Below are 18,716 nucleotides of genomic sequence, written 5' to 3'. Positions count from 1 at the left end.
GGGGTCCAGGGAAAAGTGCTTAGCTTCAGGGGACAAGGTCTCTGGAAGGGATTAAAGCCAGTCTCTTGAAGACAGCTAGTTCTTGAGCAAGTTGATATAAAAGAACAAGCTTGGTTTCTGAGTCCCTCTCTGGCTTCCTGTCTCATCATGTGATCACAGTCTCTCCCATATGCTACTGCCACTATGATGCTATCCATCATGATGCCATCTGCCATGATGCAATGCAGCCTCATAAGAGCAGGCACCATGCTGTTTGGACTTTCAGCCACCAAAACTGCAAGGTGCAGAAACCTCTTTTCTTTATTAAGTACCACCCTCAGGTATTTTATTATAACAACCAAAAACCTACTCAAACAGTTGTCATGCTACAATAATTTGTTTACATAGTGTTTTATAGTTGATAAAGTATAACAAAGTATAAAGTATATCAAAGTATATACTTTATATCCACAAGTATATCCACAAATATTTGCAGTCATTGTTGTGATGTCCCAATGACAAATTAATGTTCCTTCCAAGTTTAAAAATCAACAGGATTGGGAGTGTAGCTCATTGGTACAGCACTTGCCTGGTAAGAGTGAGACCATGGGTCTAGCACTTAAAAAAATCAGCATAGATTATAATTGTTGAGTGATCACCAGGTATTCCATTAGGTTCATTTCACAGGTGAGAAAACTAAGTTACAGGTAAGTACAGTGATATGGCCAGAGTCATATTTTTCAGAGAAGAGGTGTGCTTGGACCTGGATGTGCCTGACTTTAAACTCATGACTCAAGGCCTCCTCCTTTTCCACACATTGCAACTATATAATGACCCTGCACATTGCTGTTATATAAGCGTACATGTTTTCATAGCTAGAAGATGCATCTCTTTTATTTAGTTGATTTAAAGTGTATTTAAAACTAATTTAAAGCATTATTTTCATTTTATTGCTTAAAACTAGGGGAATGCAAACTCCCAGCATTTATAGCTCTTAGTTCTCTTAGTTTGGTCAAATTGGTGTGATATTTCCAGATCGATAGTAAAATCTGCTGAGGTGAGTACACCCCCTGGTACTTAACCTTTCCTTTACACAACACACTGGAGAAAATTGCCAACACAAGGCCTCCATGAACAAGGCCAAAAGTTCATTCTGCTGAATAACTGCTTAATTAGACACCTTTCAGAACACTGCAACCTCTCCGAAAGGTCAGCCTGCTGTGACAGCTGTGTGGATATATACGGGGAGGGGAGGCTGCACATGGCATATGATCAGGACCAGCAGATTTTTAATGTCTTGGAAATGATGCTCTCTGCCCAATATCTTGATTGACTGATCATGCCCCAGGGTGGATGAGCAAAACAACAGCATGAGCCTACTCCAGGAACATCTTGCCTGTTCTTTGATGAGATGCACGAAACATTGGCTGGAAGGCAGGGTTATTCTCCAGGGGCAAGTTGGGGGACAGGAAGACGGTGCTGTGGCTTGAATATGGGTCTCCACCAAAATTCAAGTTGAGGTTGAATTTCCCAACATGGCAATGTTGGGTGGGAGGTGGGGCCTGGTGGGGGGGAACTCTCATTAATGAATTAATGCCACCGGGATGGGGGGAAGGAGTGAGTTCTCACTCTCATGGGATCAGATGCCACCAGAGTGGGTTGCTGTAAAGCAAGGTTTCTTCTTGTGTTTTGTCTTCATTCTGTGCCCACTTCCCTTCTGCCTTTTGCCTGGAAGCCCTCATGGGAAGCCAACCAGAGAGAGTTGCTCCATCTTGGGCTCTCCAGTCTCCAGAACTATAAGCTAAAGAAACCTCTTTTCTTTATAAATTACCCATTCTTGCTGGGTGTGGTGGCACATGCCCATTAATCGCAGTGACTTGGGAGGCCAAGGCAGGAATATTGCAAGCTTGAGGTCAGCCTGTGCAACTTCCTGAGACATTGTCTCAAAAATAAAAATAAAAATCAATAAATAAAAAGGGCTGGAGGTGTAGCTCAATGGTAAAGTACTCCTGAGTTCAATCCTTGGTACTAGGAAAAAAGTTACAGAATCTTGGGTCTTCTGTTATAGTAACAGAAAATAAACTAAGAGAAAGAGACAAGGAGGGAAAGAGTGAGATAGGCAGTGGGATTCCTACCCTTAGCATCAAAGAAAAAGGTCTTCTTATCAATTTCTCTTACTTGTACTGAATTTAGTTGTAACACACTGGACAATGAGCTTTGTTTTATCCACATTGAAACAACCAGGAACCTTCATTATTTATGAAATATGTGTTTATAAATGTGTATTAATTAAGTGTATGACCCCTGCTTCTGGCCTCATCGGTTCCTTGGGAACAGCAGTTATTCTTCTATGAGACCCTGGCCCAGGTGCCAAATGATGGGCCATTGACCTGCCACTGGATTATGAGCTCAGGGTTAATTAGCAATTTTAAAAAGCAAAGAATAGCAGTTTTTCAATTGAGAACTAATCTCTTGACAACTCTGAACTTCCTTTTTAAAAAGAGAATTGTGAAGTGTGAGGAAGGTGCTTTGCTCTGGAGGTTTGGACCCTGGGGATGTCTAGAGCTGCCAGGCTTTCACTAAAATTATCCAGGAGCACATGTCAAGGGCCATCTAGGACAGGGCAATGGTAGGACTCTACCAATATTGAACTCCAACAACATCTAAATAAAGACATTGGTGGCACCAAACATAGGGATGATCTGTCTTCCAGGGAGCTTCCATATGAGGCAATCTCCTAGGGTCAGGAGGCTCCCCTTCCAGTCAGAAGCATCTGCTTCTGTATTGGTCTCAAACTGGCTGTGGGGAAAAGAGTTCAGGCCCACCACTTTGGGTGGGTTTGGGCAGAAAGAGGGCCACTCACCATCTGCAGGACGTCAGAGGAGACCATCTGCATGCAGCACATAGCCGTGGCCAAAGCACACACGATGGTGGAGACGACATTGAGGGCGCACACACTGAAGAGGAGATCCTGTGAAAAAAGATGCAGGAGAAGGTCAACTCATCTTGGCCACCCAGGCAGTAGAATCCTTAGCCCTTCTGTCTGGGTCCAGAACAAGGGTAGAAATTGAGCGCCATTTGCTTCATGGTGTGTGTGTGTGTGTGTGTGTGTGTGTTTTCATAGTCAAAATTGGCCTTAAATATAATACTTTTGTTTATTCTTTTACAGTGCTGATCAAATTATTCTTAATACTAAGTAATTTCTTTCACAATTTTGATAATTATTAGATCGTAAAATATCTAAGAAGTTCTTGGAATGGTCAATAAGTAAGGAAGTGGGTGATTTTTTTTTTTTATCAATCACAACATGCAACTCCAAATTTCAATGAGTGCTTAATAAAATGTCAAGTTTTAAAATAATCTTGAGATTATTGTAGATTCACATGCAATTGTAAAAAATACTATACAGAGAGGTCCTGTGTATCCTATGGTAGCACCTTGAAAACTGTAGCACAATATCACAGCCAGGAATCTAACAATGATTAAGTCAGAGTAGAAATACTCACCCCTCCCCCTGCTGCCTGCTCAATCCCTTGTTTCTAACATCTGTCAGCCACTAGTCTGTTTTATGTTTTTATAATTTTGTAATTTTAAGAATTTTCATAAATGAAATCATATGGCTGTAAACTTTTGGAATTGTCTTTGTTTCACTCAGCATAATTTCCTAGGAATGATATTAAATACTTTCTTCTTATTTGTTTTTTCTTGCCTTATAGCACTAGCTAGGACTTTTGAGTATTAAGAATGAGTAAGATGAGGGCACACATCTTCCTCCTGTTCTCCATCTTGGAGGGTACAATTCATGGAGTGTGATGTTGGGAAAGAAATGATGCACCCTCTTTTGACAAATGATTGATAATAAAGATATCCTTGCAGGGTCTAGCACAGAATCTGAGCATAATCAGTGCTCAGTTAACATCTGTTGAATGAAACTCTCCTGAAAACTTGGAAATGACCATTGAGACACCACTGGAGAGACAAACTAGGGTGCAGGGAAGAAACATGAAGATAGTCTGAGAGGGACTTGAAAGTCCAAACCAGCAGGGCATAGACATTTATTGGTCATTGGCAGTGGTGGAGGGGGACTGGGATGAGGAAGAAGAGATAATAGGAGATGATTCTGGTAGGTGGGAACATGAGATGCCAGCACCTAGGCCAGGGGATCATAGATGGGAAGCATTCCTAAAACCAGAGTAACCAATGTGGTTTGAGACATGAAGAGGCTGAGTTGTCATGCAGCCTGTCCCTCAGATAGATATCTTAGTAAATAGAAGTTGACAATGGTGGTTAGAGCTGAAGATGTGGATTAGAGGTCATGTCTATGACCTTGACCTTGTACCTGTTCCTGATGCATTTGATGCCCCCTGTGTTTATTCATTCAACCCCTCCAGATTCATTATACTTCAGGGGATTTGAGTCCCCTACCAACATCCTATAGAAGAGGGCATTTTTTCTATGAAATTACCATTATTACCATAAAAATACACCAGAGAGAACAGTGAATGATTATATAGAACTCTTTTTAAATATGTATTTTATATCTCTCAGGGAGTAATTAAAAATTATGACTAAAATAGTGACACTTGTCAACTTAATGTAGCTAAGAATATAAACAATACCTATATTTTTGTCCTCAATCTAGAAATCTCAACTGTATTGACCGCACATACCACAGTCTTGAAATGAATGCTCTTCTCAAAATAACATTAATTTTGCATATACTCCCATTTGCAACCAAATAAAACTACTCATAAAAAAGAAACATGTATCATAACCTTTTGTGTGAGTATGCATCCTGAGGCAAATACTACTTTATGTCTCTTAAAGTGATTTATTTGAAATACATTTCAAAATACTTCTTTTGCCTTTTCCTCTTCCTCCAGATGTTTAAATTCTTTTCTTCTTCTCTAAATAACTTCATACCATCAAAATTATGTTTGCGTGTTTCTTTAGAATTCTTTTCTGGCTTCAACAATGCCTCTACCTCTTTGACAGCTTAATCAGAGAGTCCTCCACAAGCCCCGAAATCCATGTTCTATAAAACCCTTTGGCAAAGTCATCAAAATGGCAAGTGTGAAAATATTGTTCCTCTTTCACTGATACTGAGTTTTGCTGCTGAACATACGCATATTTGCTTTTGAAGTTATTAACACTAATTATAATTAAGGAAATCATGTAGAAAACAAAAATTCGAGGAAAAAAGTTTTAGATACATAAGGAAACCTACAAATGATGACTTCTTTTAAATTCTCTCCAGTCCAAGTAGATTCTGGACATTAATAACACAATTACCGGAGAAAGGTGAAGGCATGAGAATTGACAAATGCCTACATATTTAAAAATATTAAAAATTCATAACTTTGAATCTTTTGTTTCCTCAAAATATTGCTATATGGAAGACAAACTGTTACATTCATTTCCATTATCACATTCACTGGCTTTCTTTTTCCTACATTTTTTCTTTCTTTGAATAATTAAAAAGGTCCCATCAAAGCCCTTTAACAGTCAGAGTTCAATAATCGAAGGCAGAATCATAAGAAGGGATCTATAGCATAAAAAAGAAGTGAGAACCCAAAACCCTACATTAATTTTGTGTGGGCTGGGGGTTTGGTTTATCTGAATTATTCTATTTAATGCCTGCACCATTTTTTGTTTATTGCCTTGTGATGTTAGACAGCACCATTACCCTGGGCCTGGCTTCAAGTTCCTGTCAAGAATGGAAAACCTTGACTATGCTCTACCCAGTTTGTTTCCCCAGGTTGTGTTTACAAGAAACAACCTTGAGGAAGAAGGGAACCACTCTCCTAGGCAAAGCATAGATTTTAGGCAGTAGATACCCCAAGCTCATTGTTCTTCCCCTACAATGTAACTCACTGGGCAGGTATCCATGATGCATCCTTTATATCACCAGCCTGAGACAGGAGGGACATGGGGAACTGACACAAGCCAACATAGTGCTCTGGTTACTGCTTTTGCTGTGAGTAATGAAGTCCTTTGTTTCTGAACCAGGAGTCTCATGTCTTCTGCCAGAGAATTAACAGTAAAAAGGAACAGGCTAGTTTGTTAGCTTAAAAAAAGTTAAGTCTCAGACCCTGCAGTAGGAATAGAGCAGAGTCCATATTTTCTACTCTTCTGTGTAGTAGAATAGATCATCCCAAACAGGTGATTGCTAAATATTTGTTTGAAAGTTTATAGAATATTTCATTATTCTCTTCTGAATTTTAAGTTTGGACTAGAAGGAAACAACATACTCACTTTACAAACTTCCACACACTCAGAAAAATTTGTCTTCACCTTTAAATAAATTAACACAATAACAAGACTCAGTAAAAACAAATAAAATAAAAACAAAAACCTCTTGGTAGCATGATCAGTGTGTGCATGCAGGTGTGTGTGTGTGTGTGTGTAAAACTTGTGAATTTCATTTACCATAAAACTTCTCAAGTGATGGGATACACCTTGCAACAGACCCTCAGCCATTTAATTTGTTCCTATAGAAAGTAGTTATTGGCTACAGAGATCTTTGTGGCTGTTTTAAATACTGATCCTATAAACAAAGCTAAAATAAGGTTGTTATATAAAGAAGGTAAATGATCCATGTGAAAGCTAAACACTTAACCTGTTTAAGATTCCTAAAAATGTAAGTGAATTTTGGTCTCGATTTGACCAGTCCAGTGCCATCAATAAAGGAAATAGTGCAAGAGGACAGGACTGCTCCCCACACCAAATATGTGCTTTGTTCAACAACACTTTTAACTTTGACCAGGACCCATGAGGAAACTTGCATACTCTCCACAGTGGTGCAGTTATCTGTTAACTGAAAATCTGTCCTTTGTCCTCTGAAGCCACAGATTTTAGTCTTTACTTGATGGCTGTAAATTATCTAAACTATAATCTGTATAAATCACTGTAATTCATAGACTATTTTCCTTATAGCTCTATCAACCTTTAAGATGAAGAAAACCATTTGCCCCTTTTCTGATATTCAAGGAAGGGTAATCAGGCCAAAAGTGTGTGTGTGTGTGTGTGTGTGTGTGTGTGAGAGAGAGAGAGAGAGTGTATACAAAAATCCTTTATAAATTCAAAATTTCTAAAACCATTGAGATCCTAATTCGCCTCTAGCTTTAAAACACAATTTAAAAATTTTTCACTTTACCCTAAATTTACAAGATTGTGAAAGAAAAAAATAAACAAGCATTGTTAAGAAATTTTTGGAAAAGAAAGGTTTCACACACATTAAAATGTACTGTAAATCTAAAATAGAATATATGGCATCCATTAAGGAACAGAAGAATTCAGACAGAGATCCTCATACTACAGGATAAGAGTGGTAAATTATGTAGCTTGTTTTGAGATAATCAGCTCTTTAAAAAAAAGATATATCTAGATATGAAAAGAACAAGAGAGGAAAATTATTCCTTGTGAATGTAGATGCAAAAACCCTAAACAAAATACTGACACACTAAAATCTAGTAGCATATTACAAATATAATGTGACCCATTTGAGTTTTCTCCAGTATTACAAAGATTTTTTTTTTTTTTTGTACCAGGGATTGAACCCAGGGGTGCTTAACCACGGAGCCACATCCACAGCCCTATTTTATATTTTACTTACAGACAGGGTCTTGCCGAGTTGCTTAGGGCCTCACTAAGTTGCTGAAGCTGACTTTGAACTCATGATCCTCCTGCCTCAGCCTCTCGAGCCCCTGGGATTACAGGCATTTGCCACCACGCCTGGCACAGAGATGTTTTAACATAAGCTAAACTGATAACGGAATTCAGCACATTAAAAGAGAAAAACCATCTGATCACCCATTAGACATAATATAGGAGTTGATATTTCAACACTAGTGTAAAAAGCCTCTAATACAGACGAGAGTTCCCTTAACTGAAGAAACCCTATAGCAAGCATGAAGAAGGACCTGGGGATGGCTGCCACCATCACTTCTATTTAACACTGTACAGCAGGCCCAACCACTGCACAAGATAATCAGAAGAAGTAAATCGTACCCAAAGTAGAAAGGAAGAAAAACTGTCCAAGTTGGTATGATTATTTACATAGAAAATCCAATGACATTGTAAAATATTTGGAATTAAGTAAGATGGTTGAGCTGTACTGTTGTGTATGTTATAAACATGCAAAATTAATTCCATTCCCATAGACTAGCAAAAGCCAGGATGTATAATTTTTAAAAAATATATGACTTATATCAGCAATGGAAATATTAGATATTCAAGAAAAAATATAGAAAATTTTTTTATTGTGAATAATAGTTTATTGTGAACAAATAGCAAAAATTCAAGATTAAAAAAATCAATTCTTTTAAAATTAATTTATGAACCTAATGGAATTCCAAGAAAGACCACAACAAGCCTTGTTTGTGTGTATGTGTGTGTGTGTGTGTGTGTGTATGTGGGGGGGGGGGCGTGACAGGACTAATTCCAGATAGCAAAGCATAAGGTTAAGAATTGTCCAAGGCAGACCTCCACTTCCAAGTAGTGCTATTGTTTGAATGTGGTTTGACCCCTCAAAGGTACATTTGTCGGAAGGTTGGTCCACAATGAGGCAATATAACAGGTGGTAGAACTTTTAAGAGGTGTGGCTTATTGGGACATCATCTTCAGAAGGGATTAATGCTGGTCTTTGAATGGAGTTAGTTTCTGAAAGAGTGGGTCGTTATAGAAAGAAGAAGACTGGTCCCTCCCTGCACTCTGACTTCCTGTCTCACCATGCTATCTCTCCCTGTTGCATGTTCTCCTGTCATTACAATTCTATCCATTGTGGAGCCCTCCCCAGGCACGGCTGCATGATCTTGTACTTTTAGTATCCAAAACTGTGAGTTAAATAAACCTCTCTTCTTTATAAAGTATCAGTCCTGGGTATTTTGTTATTGCAACAGAAAATGGACTAATACAGGTAGGATAGCAAACTTTATAAGATGGGTCCCTTCTATTGCAAGAGAGTCAGATTCTGATATATGAATGTTTTTAATGTATTGATAACCTTGCAGACAGTAGGGAACATCTCTAAAATATTCATCTTTACTCTTCTTCTAAATTAAAAGACCAACTTGTGAGCCAAAACTGAAGCTGGAGACTGAGCAGCGAGCCAATGTAGGAACAGGGTTGACCTGAGTGTAAATATCAATTAAAGCATTGGGATTTGGTTCCCTGAGCTAGCCGGCTGGACAGACTCCAGAACTAAGTTCATCCATCCCCTTGGAAGTAACTAAAGTGGTCCCCAATATTAGTATTTTCTGGCTGCCCACAGAGTATGGGAATCCCCAATTTGGGGATAAAATTGTCAGTTTAGACCCACAGAATTCTTATATATTAACATCTAGAAAATATGAGTTCTCAATCAGAAATCTTCCCATAAATCTAAAAAAAAAAGGTGACTATCTAGAAACAGAGAATAAAATGATAGTTTGCAAGGACAGTGTTGGGTGAGAGAAAATTGGGAGATGTAGGTCAAAGGATACAAAGTTATAGAAATATGTAACACATAGGTATGTACAAATCTAGAATTCTAACACACAGCATGAAGATGATAGAAGATAATGTTGGGTTTTTCTCTAACAGAGTAGTTTTTAGGTGCTCTTGTCACAAGAAGGGATATTATATTATATAAAAGAGCATTATATAACCACTCCATTACCTAAAAGTCTACCAAAACCATTTTGTAAAAGTAGATACAATGTGAAGAAAATTTTGGTCTGTAAAATTTTTTTTAAATTACCCCATATATGAGGGCATGAGCTACATATCAGCAAGAGGCATCAAGGACTATAGAAATTGGAATTGTTGAATATGGAGGACTGAATAGCATGTATGGAATGTTAAGAAAATTTTAAAAATAGAACTACAAAGATGAGCACTGTATAGAAGTAATCCAGAATAAACAGGCATTTCTAAAAATGACATTGAACATTTCAACACACTCTCTTTATTTTGAAAGTTTAAGGCAGAGGTGAAATTCCAAAGACCTAGCAGCTGGTCCAGTAGGCTCACCAGTGAGTGAGACAGAGCCTGGTGCTGGCACTGGAGGCTCTGGTGATAGAGGCGATGCTCTACTGCTGGGTGCTGGGCTCCTGGGCAGAGGCAGGAATGAATACTGGCGAAGTGTAAGCATTACATATTAGAACTTGTGGGAGGCAGCAGTAATTTTACTTGAAGGTAAATTTACAGATTTAAATTCTTAGCAGCTAGCAGGACTCATCATAAAATTATAATAATCAAGGCAGTATGGATAGAAACCAACTGTGAGTAGAAAATACTTGGGGAAAAATTGCATCTGCAGTAAACATGTACAGACATCTCCCCATCATTGTTCACTAAACAATACAGCAGAACAGGTATTTACATAGCATTCACATTGTATTGGGTAGTATAAGTCATCCAGAGATGATTTAAAGTACATGTGTAACTTATATGCAAATATTACACCATTTATTTAAAGGAATTGAGCATCTTCAGGTGTATCCCGTAGTCACCAAGAGATGATTATACTGGCAAAGAGAGAAAAAAACGTCATTTAATACAAAAGGATGCAAATAAATATTGGAACTTGATGTGTGACAGACAAAGCTGAGTTTTGTGGAAAGAATGGACTATTCAATGAACAATGCTAACATAAATAGTTATTTGCATAACATACACAAAAATCAATGTCAGATGGATTAAGAATATAAATGTGAAAATACACTCTACTGTCATTTATACATAAAAAGAACAAATTAAAAAAAGAATACAAATGTGAAAGGAAAGATTAAGGAAAATAAATATATGAGAGTATCTTTATGTCCTTAAAATAGAAAGGATTTCTTAAAAGATAAATCACATACAAATCAATTTTTAAATGGCAAATAACCAACAGAAAAAAAGGAAATAGATAGGAGCAACAATTCTTAGAAGGAGAAACATGCATAGCAAATAAATATCTTTTAAAAGGACCAATTTCAGTAACAGCTGATAAATGTACAGTGAGACCACAAGATACCTTTTGTATTCCTGCTCAACTGGCAAAAATCTATAATACTAACAGCAAGTGTTGAAGATGTGAATCGATGAAAACTTGAAGACATTTCTAAAGGGTGTAAAGATTAATACAACTACTGTAGAAGATAATTTGATATAATTTTCTAAAGTTGAATATTTGCAGCAATTTTCTCAGGAAGGGCTTGCTATGTGTGCCTTGAGATGGACATATAGGTGCTCATTCCAACCAGCATTGTTGCCAATAGCAAACTGAATCGTGCCCAAGTAGCCTTCCACCAGGGAGGGTTGAATACACAAAGGTGTATGCACAGACAGACTATTCCAGAGCAGTGAAAATGGATAAACTACCATCACACAACACAGGTGAATTTAAGGAAAGTAAGTTGTAAAAGCCTATCCAGAATTAATTGCAATTTTTATAAAACTCAGGAAAAGCAAAACACCATTGTATTTAGGCAAATGCACTTAAGTAATTAAACGTTTTAAAAATAGAAAAACAATTCAAGATGGTAGTTCCTTCTGCTGGGAACCCACACGGGTAGTCACAGGGGTATAAGTGGTATCTAGTGAGTCCAGGGGTTCATTTTATTACCATGGTCTTCAACTTACATGCACTCTATTGCTATGTCCATTATTGATCCAAGATAATGAAATAAATGCATAGACAAGATAATTTGAAATAACCATGTAAAGGGATCTGCCCTGTCAGGTATCAAGACCTGTTATAAAAGCAATGTAAGTAAAGGCAGTGGGATTGATAAAAAGTAGAAAAATAGACTAAGATGGAAGAAGAAGAATGTGCAAAGAAAAAACAAAAACAAAAACAACCCATGGAAACTTGACATAGGACAAATTAGTAGGAAAAGGAAAGATTCATAATAAATGATGCTAGTGTAATTGTTTATTTGTACAGACTCATCAATAATTGCACATCACTCACAAATGGGAATTTAAAAATCCTAAATCTGTAATATACAACTCTAAAACTTTTAGATGAAACATGTAAGAGATCATCTTTGTAACTTTGGAGGATGGTAGTAGAATGGATCCTCATTATTTATAAATTTTGTACTTACAAATTTGAATGTTTGCTAAAATTTATTTGTGACTTCAAAATCAATATCTGCAGTGCTCTTGCAGCCATTTGCAGACATGTACAAAGTGGGGATCGGGCAGCTAGGCTACAAGCTGTGAATATGTACAATATGTCGAAAAGATGAGTATTCAGAAGGAATACAAAACATTTAAAAGTGAAAAAGGATATGCCAACCCAATATGAAAGGAGCAAAAGTTAAGAACAAGTCATTCATGAATGAGGCTGATCCATCCTTAACATAGGAAAGTTGTCTCACTTCTCTATGGTCAGGGAAATACATACAACACCCTTAATGAAATACTGTGTTCCTCCTCTTAGGTGGCAAAAATAGAAGGTCTGTCAAAGGGATGGAGAAATGGAGATCCTGATAAAGTGCTATTGACTGTATAGATTTGCACAAGCACTTTAGACAACAATTTGGCCAAACCCAGTAAAGTGGAAGATGTGTAAATCCCATTAATTTCTCTAAGAGGGATGCACCCTACAGATGTGCTCACACAGGTGCCCTGGAGACCTGGATGTGGACATTTAGAGCAACATTGTTTGCAATAAGAACATTTGTGAGAGTCCAAATCTCCATTCAGAGGAGAAAGGGTAAATAAGAGCTGGGATATTCATATAGTGGAAGGTTGTAGATAGCAGTGTAAAATAAACTAGAGCCCTCCACACCCTCATGAATGATTCTCCCAAACAAAATAGCATCGGAAAGGAGTGAGCTAAGGACAAACACAAAGGTGAGAAATGCCATTCACATGAAATCCCAAAACATGCCCAAACTAAAGAAATATTGTTAGGGGCTGTGTAGGAAAACAAGCTGACCGTTCTTCCTCTGCTCTCACACTGCCACAATCAACACGGAATTCTGTGACTCCAAAGTGTGGGGATTTCTTTTTACCAGCAAGTAAGCAGTTTTGCAGTGGACAACCATGTTCTCCAGCCCAATTCTTTTCTGACTTGAATAGTGTCAGAGCCTACGGGTGGCGAGCTCAGTTCCCAAGACTCCCCCTTCCACTCAGATGCCAATCTCAACTTCCAGGTTGCTTTATCTGAGCTTCTGACCCATTGGCAACAAGGAACAGTTCTCCAAAACCTTCTCGTTGGGTTTAATTTGCTCGAGCAGCTCACAGACCACAGGGAAACACTTAGATTTCCTGGTTTATTATCAAAGATCTTACAAAGAAGATAGATAAACATACACGCAGGGCAAGGCATGAATCCTCCGTGTCCATTCTGGGTATGAGCCCTTCAGAGACCTCCATGTGGTGGGCCAACTGCAAGCTTTCCAGGCCCTGGTCTGGGTTTTTAGAGGCTTTCTTGTGGAAGCATAATCAATTAAGTCATTGGCTATTGATGGTCAATTCAACCTTCAGCCTCTCTATTCTTCTAGAAGGTTGGGGATGGGAAAGCAAGTATCAACCCCATAATCCCATCTTGGTCCTTCTTGGGAAGAGCCTCCATCCAAGGGACTGCAGTCACCAGTCAACTCATTAACATATACAAAAACCCTTATCACTTCAGCAATTTCAAGAATTTTATTAGTTGTATGCCAGAGAAAAGGGATGAAGACCAAAAAGAGATTTCACAATCTTATAGGGATGCATATATTTATATGCATGTGTGTATGTGTGTGTACATACATACATTTTTCTACATACATAAATATATTCTTATTTATAATTACAATATTTATATATGCAGGAAAAACTGTGAACAGCAGTAGGGGAGGATACTGGAAACAGGTATGTTACTAAACTGATGAATGTTTTTTATCCCTAACACATATGATTGACACATTGGAGTTTATTATTATTATTTTCCACACCATAGTGTGCATCTTAAATATTGCCTGGTAAATAAAAAATGTTATTAGCAATCCAACAAGGGGAGTTTTCTTCAGCATTACAAAGAAAGAGGTCCCCCCGTACATTGATCCATCTCTGTCAGTCTGCCCTGGCAGAAAACAGCTGGCATGCTCCAACAGTTGACTGAGAGGAGCATAATGAATCCATCAGTGCAGCAGGGTTAAGGAAACTGACTGGGAATGGCAAGACTAGAACTAGGCAGAGTGGGGACTGTTAGACCAGAGCTGACGATAAGATAGCGAGAGGAGCCAGATATAGTACAGCCAAGAGAGGGGCCCCTCAGCAGGGTTGTGGCAGTGGGCAAAACTCTTAGCCTGAGAGAAGGGGCTGCCCACTCTTCTTATCTTGTCTCCTGCTAGTACCACGTGGGACACACCCAGCCAGGTGCCAGAGGGAAGGGGGTCCGGGTGCTGCTGTATGTAGGGATCAGCCCTGAGGAGCAAAGCAAAGCCCAGGGGACAGTAATGGGGTATGGAGGAAGCAACAGATCAGCTGTCTACTAGATCAGCTGTCTTTCTATCTCTATGTATGATTGAAAACAGTAAAGTTACTAACATAGTCCTTCTCCCTTATGCAGTTTCTCTTTCTGTGGTTTGAATTACCTGTGTACCAAAAATATTAAATAGAAAATTCCAGAAAAAAAAACTATTCAAAAATTACAAAACAACTTTATTAAACTATAGTTATAATTGTTCTACTTTACTATTAGTTATTGATAATCTTTTACTGTGCCTAATTTATAAAATAAACTTTATCATAGATAGGCATATACAGGGAAAAAACCATATATGTAGGCTTTGGTACTCTCTGTGGTTTTAGGCTTCTATGGGGGGTCATGGAACATATCCCCCATGAGTAAGTGGGGACTACTGTATGGTATTAGTGTAGCTCTGGATTTGTGTTAAAACTTTTACATATGTAAGTTTAGTCAGTTTTTTCATTGCTGCAAACAACAGACCTGAAAAGAGCAATTTTAGCTGAGGAAAAGCTTATGTATGTGTGTGTGTGTGTGACTGAGTGTATTTGGCACTCACAGTTTCTGGGTCTCAGTCCATAAGCAGCCAGCTCCATTGCCTGGGCCCAAGATGAGGCAGAACATCATGGTGGAAAGGCATGGCAGAGGAAAGCAGCTCAGGACATGATAATAAGGAGCAGAGAGAGACTAAGCTTGCTTCTCCAGGGACAAAATATAAATCCCAAAGTCATGCCTCCCAGCCACCACCCACTTCTAGCCCCACTCTATCTACCTAAAGTTACCACCCAGTTAATTCATTCAAGTGGATTAATGCACTGATTAGGATAAGGCTCTCAGAACTCAATCATTTCCTCTCTAAACTTCCTTGCATTGACTTACACATGAGATTTGGAGGCCTCTCACATTGAAACCATAACAGATACTTATTGTGTAGAAAAATGTCTAGGAGAGACTTGTATCCATTGAAGAATTTTCACTCTATCCATTTATCTCGTGTGCCATGCTTTCATCTACTAATCAACTGTTTTTATCTTTTTATATAAAGACTAGGTGTAGTTTTTATAATAAAAAATATTCAGGGGCTGCAGTTGTAGCTTAGTGGTAGAGCAGTTGCCTCGGACTTGTGAGGCACTGAGTTCAATCCTCAGCACCACATAAAAATAAAATAAAGGCATTGTCTTCACTTACAACTAAAAAGAGTTAAAAATATTCAGTAAGGTGTTTTTTGTTTATTTATTTTTTTAAATGCTGGGGATCAAACCCCGGGCCTCACACCTGCTAGGCAAGTGCTCTACCACTAGCTGCACCCCCAACCCCCACGTTCTTTTTTAAATAACAAGCATTGAAGGAAAGCCTTAAAATTTACTATACAAAGTTCTACTTGGAATAATTATGGGAACCTGTCATAACTCTCTAGATTCAGAAGTCTACATTCAATCAATCATAATACTACAAGTTTTCCTGAATAAATACCAAGGTAACATGAAACTAGACGACTGAAAAAAAAAGTAAAAACTCCAGATGACAAAAGTTTAAAGCCAATCTGTCAGGCAGGAGAAGTTTTATGGTGATGATCAGTTTTAGGTGTTTTAGTCACCAACACAAACTTGAAAACAAATGTTTTTTGGGGAAAATGGAAACCTAGGAGGCAGATGGAGTTGGCATAGGTGACTTCTGCTGGGGATGAAGCTGGGATGAGGAAGCCGGCCAAGAGCAAGACTGCCTTCCACAGACAGGGCCCTTCATACCTGGCCAGAGTTGATAAAACCAGTCTGTCAAAATGTGTGTCACAGTGGGGGAAGTCTGGCCTGCCCCGACATAATGTCAATACCAGTGGCAAAGGTGACCCCTGGTGGCAGACAGTTTCCTGGGCAGGAACACAGCCAGCACCCTGGGCTCACTTGCCATTCATCGCATGCCCATCCTGAGCAGGCCCTGAAGAGAAGTGCCAGGCCAGGGCTTCTGGTAATGTGCTGGGGATAGCAGATCTGTGCCCAAAAGAGACCCAGAGTGCCCCTGAGAACCAGGCAGCAGTTGGGTGTCAGTGGGAGGTTTGTAGGCAGAGGACCAGAGGGATCACCTGGCTGGGCTGTCACTGGAGCAAGGCGGATCACCATGTTCCTGAGTGTCCCTCGATCGTGTGTGTGTGTGTGTGTGTGTGTGTGTGTGTGTGTGTGTGTAAGATAAGGTGCTGTGCACCCATGAGATGGGTGTCCTGCTCTGGCATAGAGATTTCAAAAAGGGAAGGTGAGGCACTTAAAACATCCAGGACTGAAGGCGGGGAGTCCTGGGAGCATGATGACAGCCTTCCAGTGCATTTCCATGACAGTGGGTGGGTGGGACTTGGTACCTGATGACTTCTGAAAGCCACAGAGTATGGGGTAGGGGTTAGGAGCAGGGCTACTGTCAGGATGGGAGGGGGCTTGGATGACCCTCTGACAAGGTGAGGGACACTGAGAAGCTGATACACTGGGGAAACCACACCATCTACATGGAGCCCATCACAAGAGCAGAGGAATAAACCTGATCTAGCCAAGACAGGGCAGATCCCAACCTGCACACAAGGGAGGCACTATAGCTAGCCCGAGGTCACCCAATGAGAGGTAACCTGTGACCTGTGAACTGTGATCAATGATTGGGACCTGTGACTGAGAACTAGTATCTGAGAACTTTGAGTGGTGATATGACCTGTGAGCAGTGACTTGTAAGTAGAGACTGAGCTCTGAACTTTGAATGGTCATCTGTGACCTATCACCTGTGGCCTGTGAGCCGAGATGTGTGCAGAAAGACCTGAGGGGGAGTAGCAAGGATCAGGTCACAATAGGGTTAGGGTGTGTGTGGGGGTGTCATGGTGGCTTCTGCAGAGAAACTGTCTTGTATCATTAATTTCTCTTTATTCTTAAATTTAGAAATATTGTGTGCTAGCAGAAAATAATATAATTTGCCATGTTCATATTTATATCTTCAAAATATTTACTTCAATACAAAACAGTAAATATAAAAGGACATCACTAATAAATTGTGACTTACATATCAATAATATAGTTATTTGAAATATGCAAACAAAAGAAATTTGACTTATTTGAATGTGGTGTAGTACTGGTGGGTGCTAGGGTCTGAATTTATATTTCCCCCAAATTCATATTTTGAAGCCCTAGCCACCCCTGCCCCCGCCCTAGGTGATGGGATATGGAAATGAGGCCTTTGGGAAGCGGTTAGGTCATGAGGGTGGGACTCTCATGTGGAAAAATGTGCCTCTATCAAAAGAGGGGAGGTCTTGCTTCTGCCCTCTCTCTCCTTGCCACATGAGGACAAAATGAGAAGAGGGACTCCTGCAAACCAGGAAGAGGGCCCTGACTAGAATCCAACCATGCAGGCATTCTCTCAGACTTCCAGCCCCAGAAAAATGAGAAATAAATGTTGATCAACCCACCCAGTCTGAAATATTTTGTGATAGCAGCCCAAACTGACTACAACAGTGGGCTTCTCCATCTCCTATCACTAAAATCATTCAAAAAGCCACTGGTCCTCTCGTGGCAGGGCCTGATGTTCCAAGCATTTCAACATTCTGTATTTCTTGGGGTGCAGATTCACCCTCATTAGTGCAGGTTCATTCATATCCTGACACTGCTACTGACGGTTCGAACATGGGCACTCCAGAATACCACACGCGGGACAGTCACCAGCTGTGGGCACCTTCCATCTACACTGCAGGCTTCTGTCTCCCTCCTCCCTCCACCAGAAAATCCCAAGAAGGTATTTGAAGAAAGGTATTGCTTCTCCCTCCAGTTTTTAATTTTGACACAAGGAAATTATTTTCATTAGCAATCCCTTTTCATGCAAAGGTGATTAGGTACTTACAAAATGCCTGAAGTACTCCAACTTAATTAGTCACCAGTTAAAATAACAATGCTCCATGAAGTGTTTTCTGGGAGTTTTCACATGGCATGAGTTAAGAGGAAAATTTTTAAAAATAAGAAAAGAGAAAGATCAAAGGCTTTGCAACTGCAGCACTATGTAGTCACTTATGGAAGGGCCATTCAGAATCTTCCTTTGTTTGTGAAGGTACTGCTGTCCTTTATAGCCCTGAAACTTAAAGTCTGAAAAACAATATTGACCAAGGTGAGCAAATGGCCCACTTGTGCAGTGCTGCTGAGCACATTTCTTTTAACCTTGATTGACTTCAATTACTGTGCTTCATCTCCCACCGCCAAATAATCCCCCAAAGATACAAAGAGGAGTGGAGTGTTTTCACTCATGAAACAATGCTTAATGTACCTCTTTTGCTTAGGAATTGAAGGCCAGT

The 18,716-nt window shown here is 39.4% G+C and overlaps 1 protein-coding gene across 2 annotated transcripts in view; it reads right to left on the bottom strand.

Annotated features, from left to right (window-relative positions):
- The window catches only part of Entrep2 (endosomal transmembrane epsin interactor 2), a 410,933-nt gene that overhangs the window by 26,590 nt on the left and 365,627 nt on the right, over positions 1-18,716 (bottom strand). For both annotated transcript variants that reach the window (XM_048790382.1, XM_048790381.1), the window contains one exon: positions 2,843-2,950. In XM_048790382.1, the coding sequence (XP_048646339.1) occupies positions 2,843-2,950 (108 nt within the window). The remainder of the gene's footprint in view (positions 1-2,842; positions 2,951-18,716) is intronic.

This window comes from Marmota marmota, unplaced genomic scaffold (genome assembly GCF_001458135.2).
Source record: "Marmota marmota marmota unplaced genomic scaffold, marMar, whole genome shotgun sequence".
Lineage (NCBI taxonomy): Eukaryota > Metazoa > Chordata > Mammalia > Rodentia > Sciuridae > Marmota > Marmota marmota.
Note: the sequence above shows the minus strand (reverse complement) of the source record. Positions and strands in the feature narration are given on the sequence as shown.